Genomic DNA, 13,591 nt, shown 5'->3' with positions numbered 1-13,591 from the left:
CCCGGTCAGGGAAGATCCCACGTGCCGTGGAGTGGCTGGGCCCGTGAGCCATGGCCGCTGGGCCTGCGCGTCCAGAGCCTGTGCTCCGCAATGGGGAGAGGCCCGCGTACCGCAGAAAAAAAAATTCAATTGCAGAATGATCTATCAATGTTTCCAGTAACACTGCTACACCAGTTTCCTTTTAATGGTTCATCAGTTATGCCATTGCCGTGAAGGTAATATAAGGAGACTCATTTAGCAACATATTATTACATCATCTTAACATGAAGTAAGGCCCATCAGGCATTATTAAATTAGCCTGATTTTTGCAGTATGTCAGCAGCATTTTATGTACATTAATAGCAGAGTTAAATGTTCCTTGGGGACTCTGTTGAAGAAAAATGATTTCAAAGTTGTGTTTGGATATAATTTTGTAGTCACTATTTATATTTTCTTCTAGTATCATTGTGTGGTTAAGATTATTATGTTGCTTGTGAACAGGTAAGATAAAATGGCAGCCAATTATTAATTGTTTTGGTGTATTTTTTTTTCTCTGACCCACTACAATAAATACAGTTTGGAATACAGGTTTTTCTTTGAATGGGAGTGATACATCTTTTTAAACTCTTGAATTTCCTGGGTTTACTACTTAGGCCTCAAATCAGCTGGTGTGAACCATCATAACTTCTGGCAACTACAGCATAGCCAGAGCTAAGTAACAGTAATAAATAGCAAAGCCATTGTTCCTTTCACAGTAAGGAATACTTTCACTTATTTTAAGAGCCCTCTGGTCTTCACTGATGTTATTTATCCTTGTTGCAGTATAATCTTCTCTCATCTGTGCTGAATTTTGGGCTTTCTCTTTGGGGCCCATGCACTGCTTCCATGAATTCTTCAAAAACAAATCTTTCCCTGACTTGAATACCTATAAATCTTCCTGTATACAGGAATATTGTTATTTTACATATCATACATTACCGTAACCTTGTTCTCTTTTCCTTAGGCCTGCCTGATCTCTCCAACATGTGATAAAAAATTATTGAAAAGCAATCTTACAGTTTCTTCTTTTTTAATACTCCATGTGCTTGTATTTGGAGTATACAGAGGAACTGGGTGTCTCAAAGCATAATTCCCAGTCGATGTGAATTAAAATCACCTGGGGTACTTGTTAAAAATAGAAATTCTCAGGCCCCTCCATGACTGAACAAATTAAAATGAGAGGGAGGTAAGGGATTCTTACCTGCAGTATAATTACATCAAGGCTAAAAACATCAAGCAGGAGTTTAGAAGGTTTATTACCACTTGCTAGGTATACGGCATTGAGCAAATTACTGATACCTCTGGAGAACACTCATTTTCTAACCTGCAAAATGGGTGCTGTTAAAAGGAGTACATGTGGGAGTTCCCTGGTGGCCTACTGGTTAGGATTCCGGGCTTTCACTGCTGAGAGCCTGGGTTCAATCCCTGGTCGGGAAACTAAGATCCCATGGGCTGTGGGTATGGCCAAAAAAAAAGGAGGGGGGGCAGATTAAATGTGTATTCAATGCCTGGCTTAGTTAGTGCTCAGTAAATGATAACAATTATTATTAGAGTGCTATGCATCTAGGTTTAAATAAATGTTTTGATATGAGAATTAAATCTGGTATAAACACATATTAATCACTGGTAAAAACTGTCAGGCTTCTCTGGTGGTGCAGTGGTTGAGAATCTGCCTGCCAATGCAGGGGACACGGGCTCGAGTCCTGGTCTGGGAGGATTCCACATGCCGCGGAGCAACTAGGCCCGTGAGCCACAACTACTGAGCCTGTGCGTCTGGAGCCTGTGCTCTGTGACAAGAGAGGCCACAACAGTGAGAGGCCAGCGCACCGCGATGAAGAGTGGCCCCCGCTTGCCTCAACTAGAGAGAGCCCTCGCACAGAAATGAAGACCCAACACAGCCAAAAATGAAAATAAATAAATTAAAAGAAGGCTCAACATTTAAAACAAACAAACAAAAAACTGTTAAGATTCATCTTTGCAAAATTGGAGAATTACATAAATGGAGCTTATCACTGATTCTAACTAAATAGCAACACCTTTGCCAAGGGAGTATAAAAAATGTTAAGTGAAAACTCATTAATTAATATAAGCATTAACAATAATTTAACAGCTTCAGCTGTAATTTCAAAGACCTTACAACAGTTTTTTTTCCTCAAGTTTAACAGCAGTGTTAACATTAGACCAGTGGTTCTCAATCTTTTTGGTTTCTTAAAAATAATATTAAGGACTCAGAATAGCTTTTTTTGGTGGGTTATATGAATAGAAACATTTTAAAATATGCATTCATTTTGTAAAATACTGTCTTTCCCTTTCAAGTACATGCAGTTTAGCCTTCAGAGACTTACAATGTGGGGAAAAAATTGCTAATTCTATTTTTCAAATGAAGAAGTCAATACAGAGATGGGATTTAAGGTTAAATGACTTGTCTTAGAACCACAGGTCAGAAACTCACAGAGATGGGATTTGAACCTAGGTATTCTGATTCTGAAAGGCATAATTATGGGGTAGGTATTAAATGAAGTAATATTGTTAGTATGACAGTTAAGTGTCTATGTCTAAAATTAGGGTGGGTCTCATGAAAGGCATGCAGACAGCAGAAAACTAATTTAATATATTCTGCCTTTCCTTTGTATGCTTTCTGGCTTGACACTGATGGGAATCTGGCAAACTGAGTGTTTAGGATTCTCAGTGTAAAGATGTGGGGAAAGAAGCAGAGAAAATGGCCATTAGTACAAATGCAACATGCTAAGGAATATGCAAGAGCTGAAAGAAAGATTACAAGTCAAAGAGACTGTACGAAGCTCAAAAAATTGGATGTAGATTTGCAAGTAGCACTTTGCAAGAAACTGCCCTCAACAGGAAACCCCGTGTGTCTTGTCACTTTAGCAAAGCTATATTATAACTACCCTTAAACCAGGCACTCACCATGGTCTGGTCATCTCTGGCCCAAGCAGTTTTCAGATCTTTTGATGACACAATACCTTGCCTAACCTGTTGGTTCTTCCCATAGATCAAAGAAGAAGAAATGAAGAATAAGTAATTAACAGATGACCAGACCTCTCCCCTAGTTTCCCCTTTAGTAATCTCATGAACAAACTGTGTGAACAAACTTGTGAACAAGACAGCATCTAAAGAAAGATCACAAGAAGTCAACAAGACTACATGCAGTGGGGGATGGCAATGACTCTGATCCCTTATCTCAATGATTAACTGAGACTACTTGCTCTTTTTTTCCCCTTTAAAAACTGTCTTGGCTGAGCAGAATCTTCGGAGTTAGTTTTGAGGGGGACACAAGTCTGCCTTCTCCCCAGACTGCCAGCTGTCTGATTAAAAGCAATCTTCCTTTCTACCAGCACCTGCCCCTCAGGTATTGATTTTCAAGCAGCAAGCAGCCAGACCTGAGTTTGGTAACAGGTTGAAATGAAAGTACTTCCAACATTAGTAAGTTTAACATAGGATGGTCAAGCTACACAGAGCAATTTTATGTTCTTCTTGTACTCTATCGGCAACACTGTTCTTTTCATGAGGAAATAAATAAACATCATTTTCAGAAATAAGCATTTTGGAAGAAGGTAGGAAGCTAACTGCTACTTTGCCTCCAGTTAAAATGGAGGTGAGTTATGAAATTCTTTGATGCTAGAGAAAGAAAATCTGGTGAACTGTGGAAGGGAAACCATTTTAAGCAGAGGAGCAGAAAAAAAGAAAATATGTTTAATTACTAAAAACCCACCACATTTAGTCACAAATTAAATGCACAAATAATGGTGAAATAAATTGGATAAATTTCTACCTCCTCTGTTAAAGTCTTTATCTATGTGTTAAAGAATTATCTCATTGCTTTTGTTATTTATTAACTTACTTGACAGCCTGGTAATCCAGTATCTCTGCTGTACAGGGAAAATGAGCCCCTCTCTGAAGTTTTTCCTGTAAAACAAAGAAAATAGCTCCATATAAAAATCCTCATTTACTGACACACAGTCAATTCAACTTCTAGACCATTCATGGAAGTACAGAGAACCAATGAGAAACAAGAAGACAAAAATCCAATAAATAAGACTTAAAAAGCTTACTACCATTCAAGTCACGTGAAATAATGAAAAAAAATATTCAAAAGCATGGATATCTATAGAGCCAATAGTATGATTCATATACCCACAAGTGAGAATGTTTTCCCGTATTTGCTTCAGATTGAACACTCTCCCCTTTCCTTCTCTCTCTGAGAAATTGAAACAGTAAAGATACAGTTCACATCTCACCCTAGACCACAAGGTAACCACTATCATAAAACTGGTATGATTCCCATGTATATTTTGAATCTTTTAGTACATATTCATGTATTCAAACAATATACATTACTATTTGTGTTGAATACATTTAAACAGATGGGGTTACATGGTATACATCTTGAGATATATGTTAAAAGTAAACACCTAGTTCATTCATTTTTTACTGCTATAAAATGTCCCATTATACAAATAAAACCACAGTTGATCTATTCTCCTACTGAAAAATAGAAAAACAGTTTCTGCTTTTTTTTCTAGTTATCATGAATAATGCTTAAACAAATATACTTGCACGTCCTATACACACATAATAGTTTCTCCAGGATAGACACAAAGAAGTGGAACTGCTGGGTTAAACAATGCACACTTTCAACTTCATAAGTATTACCTTTCTCTGAAGTTGTCATGCCAATTTATACTCTTCCCCGAAATGTATAAGAATTCCTGTTGGGATTATATTTACAGTTCAAAAGCTGATGGCTAAGTATCAGGAATGGTATAGGCCAGCTTGAGAGGGAGAGCAGGTGTCTCACAGTGCTGACAATTGACAGTAGTGTTCTTACTCGTTTACTTTTCAATACACATGAGTTTAAGTAAGTTTAGTAAAGCCAATTTTCAAATAGTATATAGTTTTAAACTAAACAGTCTTTCACAAATAGACATGTTGCTTAAAAAGATTTCTGCAAGGTTCACAGTTTGATGTTAATATCAAAGATAGAGATACAAGTAAAAATGACAATGGCACAGCTAATTCTTTTTCTTCATTTCAGGGTAAAAAAAACACAATGTAATTAAATCTGACAAGTTATCCAAAATATTTAAAATTATTGAGGCTATATGAAGTCACCATAATTGTATACTATACACTGAGATATCAGCTTGTGATTATATAAAAATGTATAGTTTATTAATTTAAAAAACTGCACACATAGATGGGATGCTGAAAATTGTTTACCGATAGGGTGCATAATTTAAAAAAAACTTAGAGACATATGTAGTAATACTCTATCATTTTCATTGATGTATGCACCCCACTGATGTATTCAACTGGCCAACTGATGTAGAAATCTTACAACCTGAACTTGGCATCTACTGAACCTTTAGATATACAAAATAATTCTTCCAATAACAAAGTCAGTTATTAGAAAACACTTTAATAATTAAGAGTATAATTTCTGGGCCCATTAGGATATTACAGCATATGTCTTAAGACGCACTTACTGTCTGTTCCTGATGAAGCACCTATTTCACGTGAAGCAATGCCAACACATAAAAATGCTGATTTATGAGAACAGGTTAATTAATGTGGTCTAGTTGCCTCACATTATCACCACCAAGTAGTATGTTCTACGTAAAGAATTTTAATTTGCAAAATACACATATGAAATTAAAAAGAAAAACATTTCTAACTCTTTAAATATATCCTTCACAAGTAAGAACGTTTATAAAAATCAAGGTGATATCTCACAGTTTTAGATTCTACACTTCAACTCTTGGAATGTGGCTTCACAAAATCCTTAAAGGATTATGCATTTGCAATTCTGACACACACCCCTCCCTGCCAGACCAAGAATATGGAAGAGACTGAAGGGATATGCCAACACACCATAACAGGCAGACAGATCACTGGGAAAAAATAAAGAACAGCCCACGTCTATGATTTGCAGGTAGTACTTTATTAATCAACTACATTAAACAAGTTTATGAGATGTTAAAAATCATTCTCAGTATATGTCTTCAATTTTAAGAAAATGTTGCCTTTAAAAACAAATCATGGGGCTTCCCTGGTGGCACAGTGGTTAAGAATCTGCCTGCCAATGCAGGGGACACGGGTTCGAGCCCTGGTCCAGGAAGATCCCACACGCCGCAGAGCAACTCAGCCTGTGCACCACAATTCGTGAGCCTGTACTCTAGAGCCCATGAGCCACAACTACTGAGCCTGTGAGCCACAACTACTGAAGCCCGTGTGTCTAGAGCAACTGCTCTGCAACAAGAGAAGCCACTGCAATGAGAAGCCCACACACCACAATGAAAAGCAGCCCCCGCTCGCCGCAACTAGAGAAAGCCCGCATGCAACAACAAAGACCCAACACAGCCAAAAATAAAATGAAATAAAATAAATAAATTTATGAAAAGAAAAACACAACAAATCATGTCTCATACACTTGGCAGGACAGAATTGGGAGACAGTAACATTTTAAACCAATATCATAAAGTTAAAAAAAAAAAGACTATGCCAATGAGTTGTCATTCACAATACACTATCAACTTATTAATAGTTGAAGTACTCACCAAGCCCTTTTAACCTTGTAAATTCTTCCTGAAACGTTATCTCAAACAACCAGTAAAGACTTGAAACTAAGCAACAACTGTTATACTTTCACTCAAATACACTAGTAAGGAATCTTTTTTTTTTTTTAATTGTTGAGGTGGTAAAGGGAACAGAGTGAGAGATCAATATTAGGTCTGTTTTTTAATAAAGTACAGATTTCAAATACAATCTTAATTTAAGTATCTGTGTGGAGGCTACCCATCAGATAGACTGTTTAAGAAAATGTCAAGTTTTAAAACTTACTTCCTGTGCCTATTAAAATTTCTAAACTTCTTCTTTTCACAGAGGATATTCAAACCAGAAAGAATGAAAACTCATTTAATATAAGCTCAAAATATTTCAAAGTAAAAGTTCCTTCTGAAATGGAAAGTTGGTAGTTTGTTTTTAAAACGACAATGAACCTAATTCAAATGAGATTCCAAAATGTAAATACATTTTTATTTCACCTTTAATTTGTTAGGAACTATTTATTTCTTAGGGACTTAGAAGTCTGGGTACTCCTGAAATATAATAATGCATACTCAGTCTGAGATTTAAAAGACAATAATCTTTAATTCTTTCAAAATTACTTTTCACAAGAACTCTTTTCATGAATTAAAATGAATCCTATGTCTTTTTGTTTAATCTTAGGTGTCTGACAAATAAGAAAAACTTCTGACTACTGTATTATGGGGTTACTACTTCTACATAAATATTATACATAAATTACAGTATGTGGACAATTTTAACAGTAAACATCAGCTGAATACAATTCATCAACTACTAGTAACTTAATGTATATCTAATTTCTCTTGAAACACCTATGAGAAAATATTATAAAAATTTTACTGGGATATTCTAGCAGAGGGGTTTTATTTGTGTGTGGGCGTGTATGCATCCTGGGCCTCTTTGGCAGTCTTCACAATAATGTTTTTAAAAGTACAAAGCAAAATATGTAGTATTGTAAAGTAAACTGGTATGTTATTAAAATGTTAAAGAAATTTGCTGCATAGTAATATATGTGCCTTTTAATTAACACATTAAATAGTTAGATCTAGAACCAGGCCTAGTAACAATGGTAATTTCAAATCATAAATGACAGTTTAAAGATATCTGCAACAACTATATTATACTATGAGAATATCTGTTCTATTAGCGATAAAAATCATAGATACTATCAGGACTGTTTTGCTACCCTCATTCAAAATTGAAGGAAATGCTAAATTTTACTTGGAGACTGGAAAAATAAAAATGACAATTTTCTCCCTGTCCAAGTTCACTGATTTTCCTTCCATTCTGGGAGTCTCTAGACTCCACCCTAAGATAAGAACCTCAACACTAGGAGAAGAACAACATGTATTGAAAGATATACATTTATATACATATTTGTGTATCAAGCCAAACACGTATTTCATAAATAAGTATTTTGTGTGCAAAAGTATTTTGAGTACCTAGACTTACATGGTTTACATTAATCAGACTCAGTATTTTCTGACCCCAAACTGAGAAATGCTCAAGATACGACAGATGAGTTTGACTAATTTGGATAGGATTTATAACAATTGTTCAAGAAATAGCAAATTACTGATTCAAGAAATTATTTTACCCAGTTGTTTGTATAAGATGTATGAACTATTTGAGGCAGTCATTATTATAACAAATTTTCTCGGAATTAAAAAAAAAGAATTCTGGGCTTCCCTGGTGGCACAGTGGTTGAGAGTCCGCCTGCCAATGCAGGGGACACGGGTTTCGTGCCCCGGTCCGGGAAGATCCCACATGCCGCGGAGCGGCTGGGCCCGTGAGCCATGGCCGCTGAGCCTGCGCCTCCGGAGCCTGTGCTCCGCACGGGAGAGGCCACAACAGTGAGAGGCCCGCGTACCGCAAAAAAAAAAAAAAAAAAAAAAGAATTCTAAGTTGTTTTGTTCCGTAGCAAAAACATACATTTCACAACAGTAAGTTGCAACTCTCCATTGCTTGCCTAAGCTTCAAAAATACAAACTAATGTTAATATTAGTTTATAAAGAACTCTTCAAAAGATATTTTACCTACATTCTTTTGGCATAGGACACAATCAACAGTCAAGTTGAGGCTGAGGATTGACAGGCACAGTTCATTCCCATTCCTTGCCAACCCATTCCTCCCCAACCGAATCACAAATATCCAAGAATTGACTAGATGGAAGAATTTGAGTTTGATAAATTCCATCAAACATTTATGGGTTAGTCAGTCTGACAGATGGTGGGGTTATGAGATGAAGACCCAAGCCTGTGCCCTTAATAGGTGTCAAGAAGTAGAGAAGTTTATACCTTACTTGGATGAAAAACAAGTTTCACAATTAAGGTCAGGTGTCTTGAGGTTCAGATCCAAAACACACTGTGGGTGGTTCCAGAAGAGTGGACAGACAATTGCCTGGGGCTGACACAATCCATAAGGCCTACTGAACGAGGAAGGGGACCCCTATTCAAACCTGAATGGAGTAATACGTACCTTCTGATCATACTAAAGGTGGAGATGAAACTACCCACCATTTCACAGAAGATGGGTCTTCTGAGTAGGTGGCCCATGTGAGAACAATACAGCCTTTTAAGGCAAGTGATTTTCAAACAGAAGTGGTCTGGGAGATAAGCTGTATTCTGCCCTACGCACAGCTTAAGAGTTGTCAATTGGTTTTCATTTAGACCCAGATCATGCCATCCGAAGGCTGTGGGAACAATCAGTCTCAAGGATAAAACAGATATGCACTGATTGGGACAAGTTGATCAGACACCTGAGTAAACTCTAAGGTCAGAGCTGAACACGCTTCCTTTGCCCAAGGCCTAAAGAATGAGAATCTAGCTAGTCTTGGAAGTTTCTAGTGTGGTGAGAACCAAATATAAAGAGGATCCCATCCTTCATCTGATAGAGAGATAGAGCTCACTGATTTTTTTTCAAAAGCAATTAAATGCCCTTTCCCCCTAATCGGCAAAAGAAAAAGAAGGGGATAGAAAGTAAGGACTAAACACACAAAATGGCAAAGAGAAAAGGAAATATAAGAAGACACAAAAGAAGAGAAACATGGAAACCTGCCTTCCTTTACAACTCTATCTGCATTTCATTACTCCGTAAGTGCCGTCAAGAATATACTGGGTTTTTTTTATTTTAACAGTCATACTATCTTTTGGGGCATAAATTAGACTAAAAAAAAAAAAATTGAACCACAGAAACCAAGTCATCCTATCCTTTACTTATATAAGTGATTTTTCTATTGTAAATGCAGGATTTCACATTTCCTTAAATAAAATTATTTTAAATTTCATCTTTGATTCATCACGTTACCCTAACCTATCTGAATTTATGCTAAATACTTGGAAGCCCCAGAAAAGAGGGGTAGGAAGAACATGACCAGAAATTTCTAACGCTTACTCCACCTCAAAAATTGAAGGCATGTCCACTCCCAGAGGAGTGGAGGAAAGAGTCGAAATGACAGGAATCCTCTTGGCAGGTCACTTATGTTGATGGAATGTACCACACCCAATTTGGGGAACCCTGGTTGTAAGGGTTCAGATTTTAAGCAGGGTAAAAGTAAACTCTGATTTTGGAAACTCCTTGAAGTGCAGGTGAATTAAGGGACCCCTACATCATTTCTGAGTAATTATAAATACCAAGTAAGACGAAATGACCTTTCCCAGGATCAAAGACTCATTTTTCAATGAGACTTCAGAGGATACCTTGTCCAACTCCCACCCAAAGCAGTACTACTTTGAACACTGAGTCTCACCAAAAAAAGGTCCACTGATGATTGCCTTCTACTTTGTATCACCCACATTTTAAGAATAACACTAAAAAGCCAAAGTGTAAGGATGGTGAGAGAGAACTCTCAGAAAATAGAATTTCCAACAGTAAAATAAAAACTGCAGAATATTATATAACATTCCAGCATTCTTATTAGTAAAGAGATTTGTGTAACGATTAGCTCTTTTGTTGCAAATCTGTTTATTAATGCAGTGGGAGACTTAACAGACATTTTTAGCAGCCAAGTTACTACTGGTGAATCACAATGAATTCATGATTATTGGACATTCAGGTGTTTTATGGTGAAATGGTTATTCACATTTTTTGCTCACTTTTTTCCTATGGGATTATTTGTCATTTACTTGCTGATTTGTAGGAGTCCACGTATTTTTGATACAAAACCTTTTATTGTAGCTATATAAATATTTTATGTAGGCTGCCTTTTCACTCTCTTAATGATATATTTGATAAACATAAATTCTTCATTTTAACATAGTCCAATTTGTGCATTTTCCCCTTTATGGTTAACATTCTTTGGTGTGTGCACTGTTTAAGAATCTCTGCCTGTTCCAAGGTTACAAATTTATTTTTCTATGTTTTTTTCTAAAAGCTTAATCTTTCACACACTTAAATCTGAATTTGGTTTTTATGTTGGTAGGGGGTCAAGGTACAACTTTTTCCTGTAGGGATATCCAATTGACTTCAGTACTGTTTTATTGAAAAGATGATCCACATCTTAAAAGTATCACTGTGGTTGCTGTGTGGAGAATAAATTATGGCGGAACAAGTATGAAAGCACGAAGACCAATTAGAAGACTTACTGAAATAATCCAGATGAAAGGTAGTGATGGCTTTAATTGTCCTGACCCACTGAGGTACGTACTATTAAATTCCCATTGCACTAATGAGGAAAAATAATTTGCTCAAGGTCACAGACTAAGTAGATGAAAGACTAGAATGTAGGGCTATCTGACGCCAAATTCTTAACAGCATACTATACTGCATTATTTTCCATTGGAGGTTTAGGACACAATTCTTATATTCTAATCATATACAAAGACATTTAGTGGATCCCAAATACAGTATAAAATTTTTTCTCTATTGAGCCCTCCAAGCAGCCTCTACCAATCAACTGATTTAGCACTGCATATGAAACGTATTCCAGCTGAAAGAGGGAATGATGACAAATCGTTCCAAAAATAATTGGCAGCAAAGCCCAACTACTCCAGAGGTTGGCTCTGGGTATAATGAGACATGGGCAGTTATGCTGGTTACACTCACAGGTAATAGCTATTCTTTTCAGTTCTCACAAAGGGCACATGATGATGTTACTCTTGCTTCAAGTGCCTGTTATAAAAGTATTTATTCTTATCATGTCTTTCTGGGCCTCAGTTTCCTAATCTATAAGAATAAACAAGTTGGACAAGATCAGAGGTTACATAATGACATCCTGAGAGATTATTTTGTGTGGCCAATGCAGGGATTTGTCTGTATACGTTTAAAACAATTTTTAAAAAATTAATTGCTCTGCCAGCCATGAGAACACACCTTGCAGAACTCCTACTTTGGGGAATGTAACTAACTCCCTGAAGTCAGTTCCTTTGGGGAACTGCTCCAGCTGCTGTGCTCTAGAATCCATGACTGCTTTTGTACTGAGGCCCACTTGCTTTCAACACATTTGACAGAGTATGGTGGGGAAAGTAAAGCACACCCCTTCCCAGGAGACATGGCATTACTTTGTTGACCAACTTTGGCTCACGAACTCTCCAGCTGCTTTGCTGAACCTTCCTTAGGGTACACAGCAGTGTAGGACGCTTCCACTGCCTCTTCTTCACTCTCAAAGTCTTGAGGTTGCTGTTGGAATTTGCTGACTAGCTATTACGTGCAAGGCACTGTGAAAGGTGCTTTACTTACACTGCTGGTTGCACTGCTAGCTGTATTCTTCATCCTGTTAATACCAAGGAGTGATTGAAGGAAGCTCTGAGATATGACAATAAATTTTCAAGATCTCCTGTAGATCTCAATCTACTGGCTGGAGAAACCTGACCTATAATACCCTCTTAGCTGTATGTGCTCTTTTCCTACCAATGCAAAATAATGTTTTTATGAGGGAATGACTAGAGAAAAAGATATTATGGAAGATGTAGCTGGCTCAGCATTTATTTCTGCAGCAGTCCAGTGAATACTTGAAAATTTCCAGCAAAATTTAGTAATTTCAATGAGTAGATATTACTCAAGAAATAACTGTTGACTTTATGAGTAACAGCACAAATTAGAACAAATAGTTTCCCTATTTGACTGAAAGCCAGTATTATCTCAATGTTCATTCAGGCACATTGATTTACATTCAAACTCAAAATCTATTAAATAAAAAACTGCATCACTATATTTTAAACGAGCAGCATGAGACTGTTTTTCTCAAAAGATAAAGGCTTAACTTGGAAAGAGAATTCCTGGATGCTTCAAAAATTACCTAGATCAACATTACCATGATTCAAAATGTAATATTTCAGTATATAAATCATGAGAGTTTTTCTATATTTAGTTTTCAGAGAAACAAAATAAAATCCTTACATAGGCAAATCTAAATATTTGGCCACAAATCTAAATTTGATCACAGTTTTATGAGCAGAATATCCTCCTCCCCCTTGGGTATCTCTGAAAACTCATTAATTACCTAATCCTCTTTACTTATAGAGAAGCTTTCCCTCCCTTTCTGTGGGTGAACACTACCAAAGGTTTCATGTAATTTGAATCACAGTGACCACTTGGAGAAACATAAAATACTATCCTACAAAGTGTGGAAACCTGTAATGCCATTGAGTATATCTAAGCAGAGACTTAGGAATTCTGATCACTGGATTCATGTCTTGGCTCTTGCTTTTCTCTCACTGAGTGAACTGGGCAAGTTACAAGTCACTTGACATCAATGGCTCTTTTAGGAAACTCACTCTTTTAGGAAAACCAACTCACTCTTTTAGGAAAACCACTCTTTTAGGAAAACCAACTCAGTAACGTACCTCACACAGGCCTGCACAATTTAATTAATGCTTATAAAGTAGTTGGAAATTCTTTTCTGAAGGAACCTAGGATGATGCTAAATATCAGAACTACATCAATGGTGAAAAACTGAAAGCATTTCCACTAAGATCAGGAACAAGACAAGGTTGCCCACTCTCACCACTCTTATTCAACATAGTTTTGGAAG

At 36.7% G+C, this 13,591-nt stretch overlaps 1 protein-coding gene across 4 annotated transcripts in view; it reads right to left on the bottom strand.

The window, feature by feature from the left end:
* TCF12 (transcription factor 12) overlaps positions 1 to 13,591 on the bottom strand; it is a 385,237-nt gene that overhangs the window by 119,834 nt on the left and 251,812 nt on the right. For 3 of the 4 annotated variants that reach the window (XM_060150625.1, XM_060150615.1, XM_060150635.1), the window contains one exon: positions 3,878 to 3,942. In XM_060150625.1, the coding sequence (XP_060006608.1) occupies positions 3,878 to 3,942 (65 nt within the window). Of the gene's footprint in view, positions 1 to 3,877; positions 3,943 to 13,591 lie in introns of those variants that run through there. The other variant, XM_060150651.1, reaches the window with a different exon arrangement.

Source organism: Lagenorhynchus albirostris, chromosome 1, assembly GCF_949774975.1.
Source record: "Lagenorhynchus albirostris chromosome 1, mLagAlb1.1, whole genome shotgun sequence".
Lineage (NCBI taxonomy): Eukaryota > Metazoa > Chordata > Mammalia > Artiodactyla > Delphinidae > Lagenorhynchus > Lagenorhynchus albirostris.
Note: the sequence above shows the minus strand (reverse complement) of the source record. Positions and strands in the feature narration are given on the sequence as shown.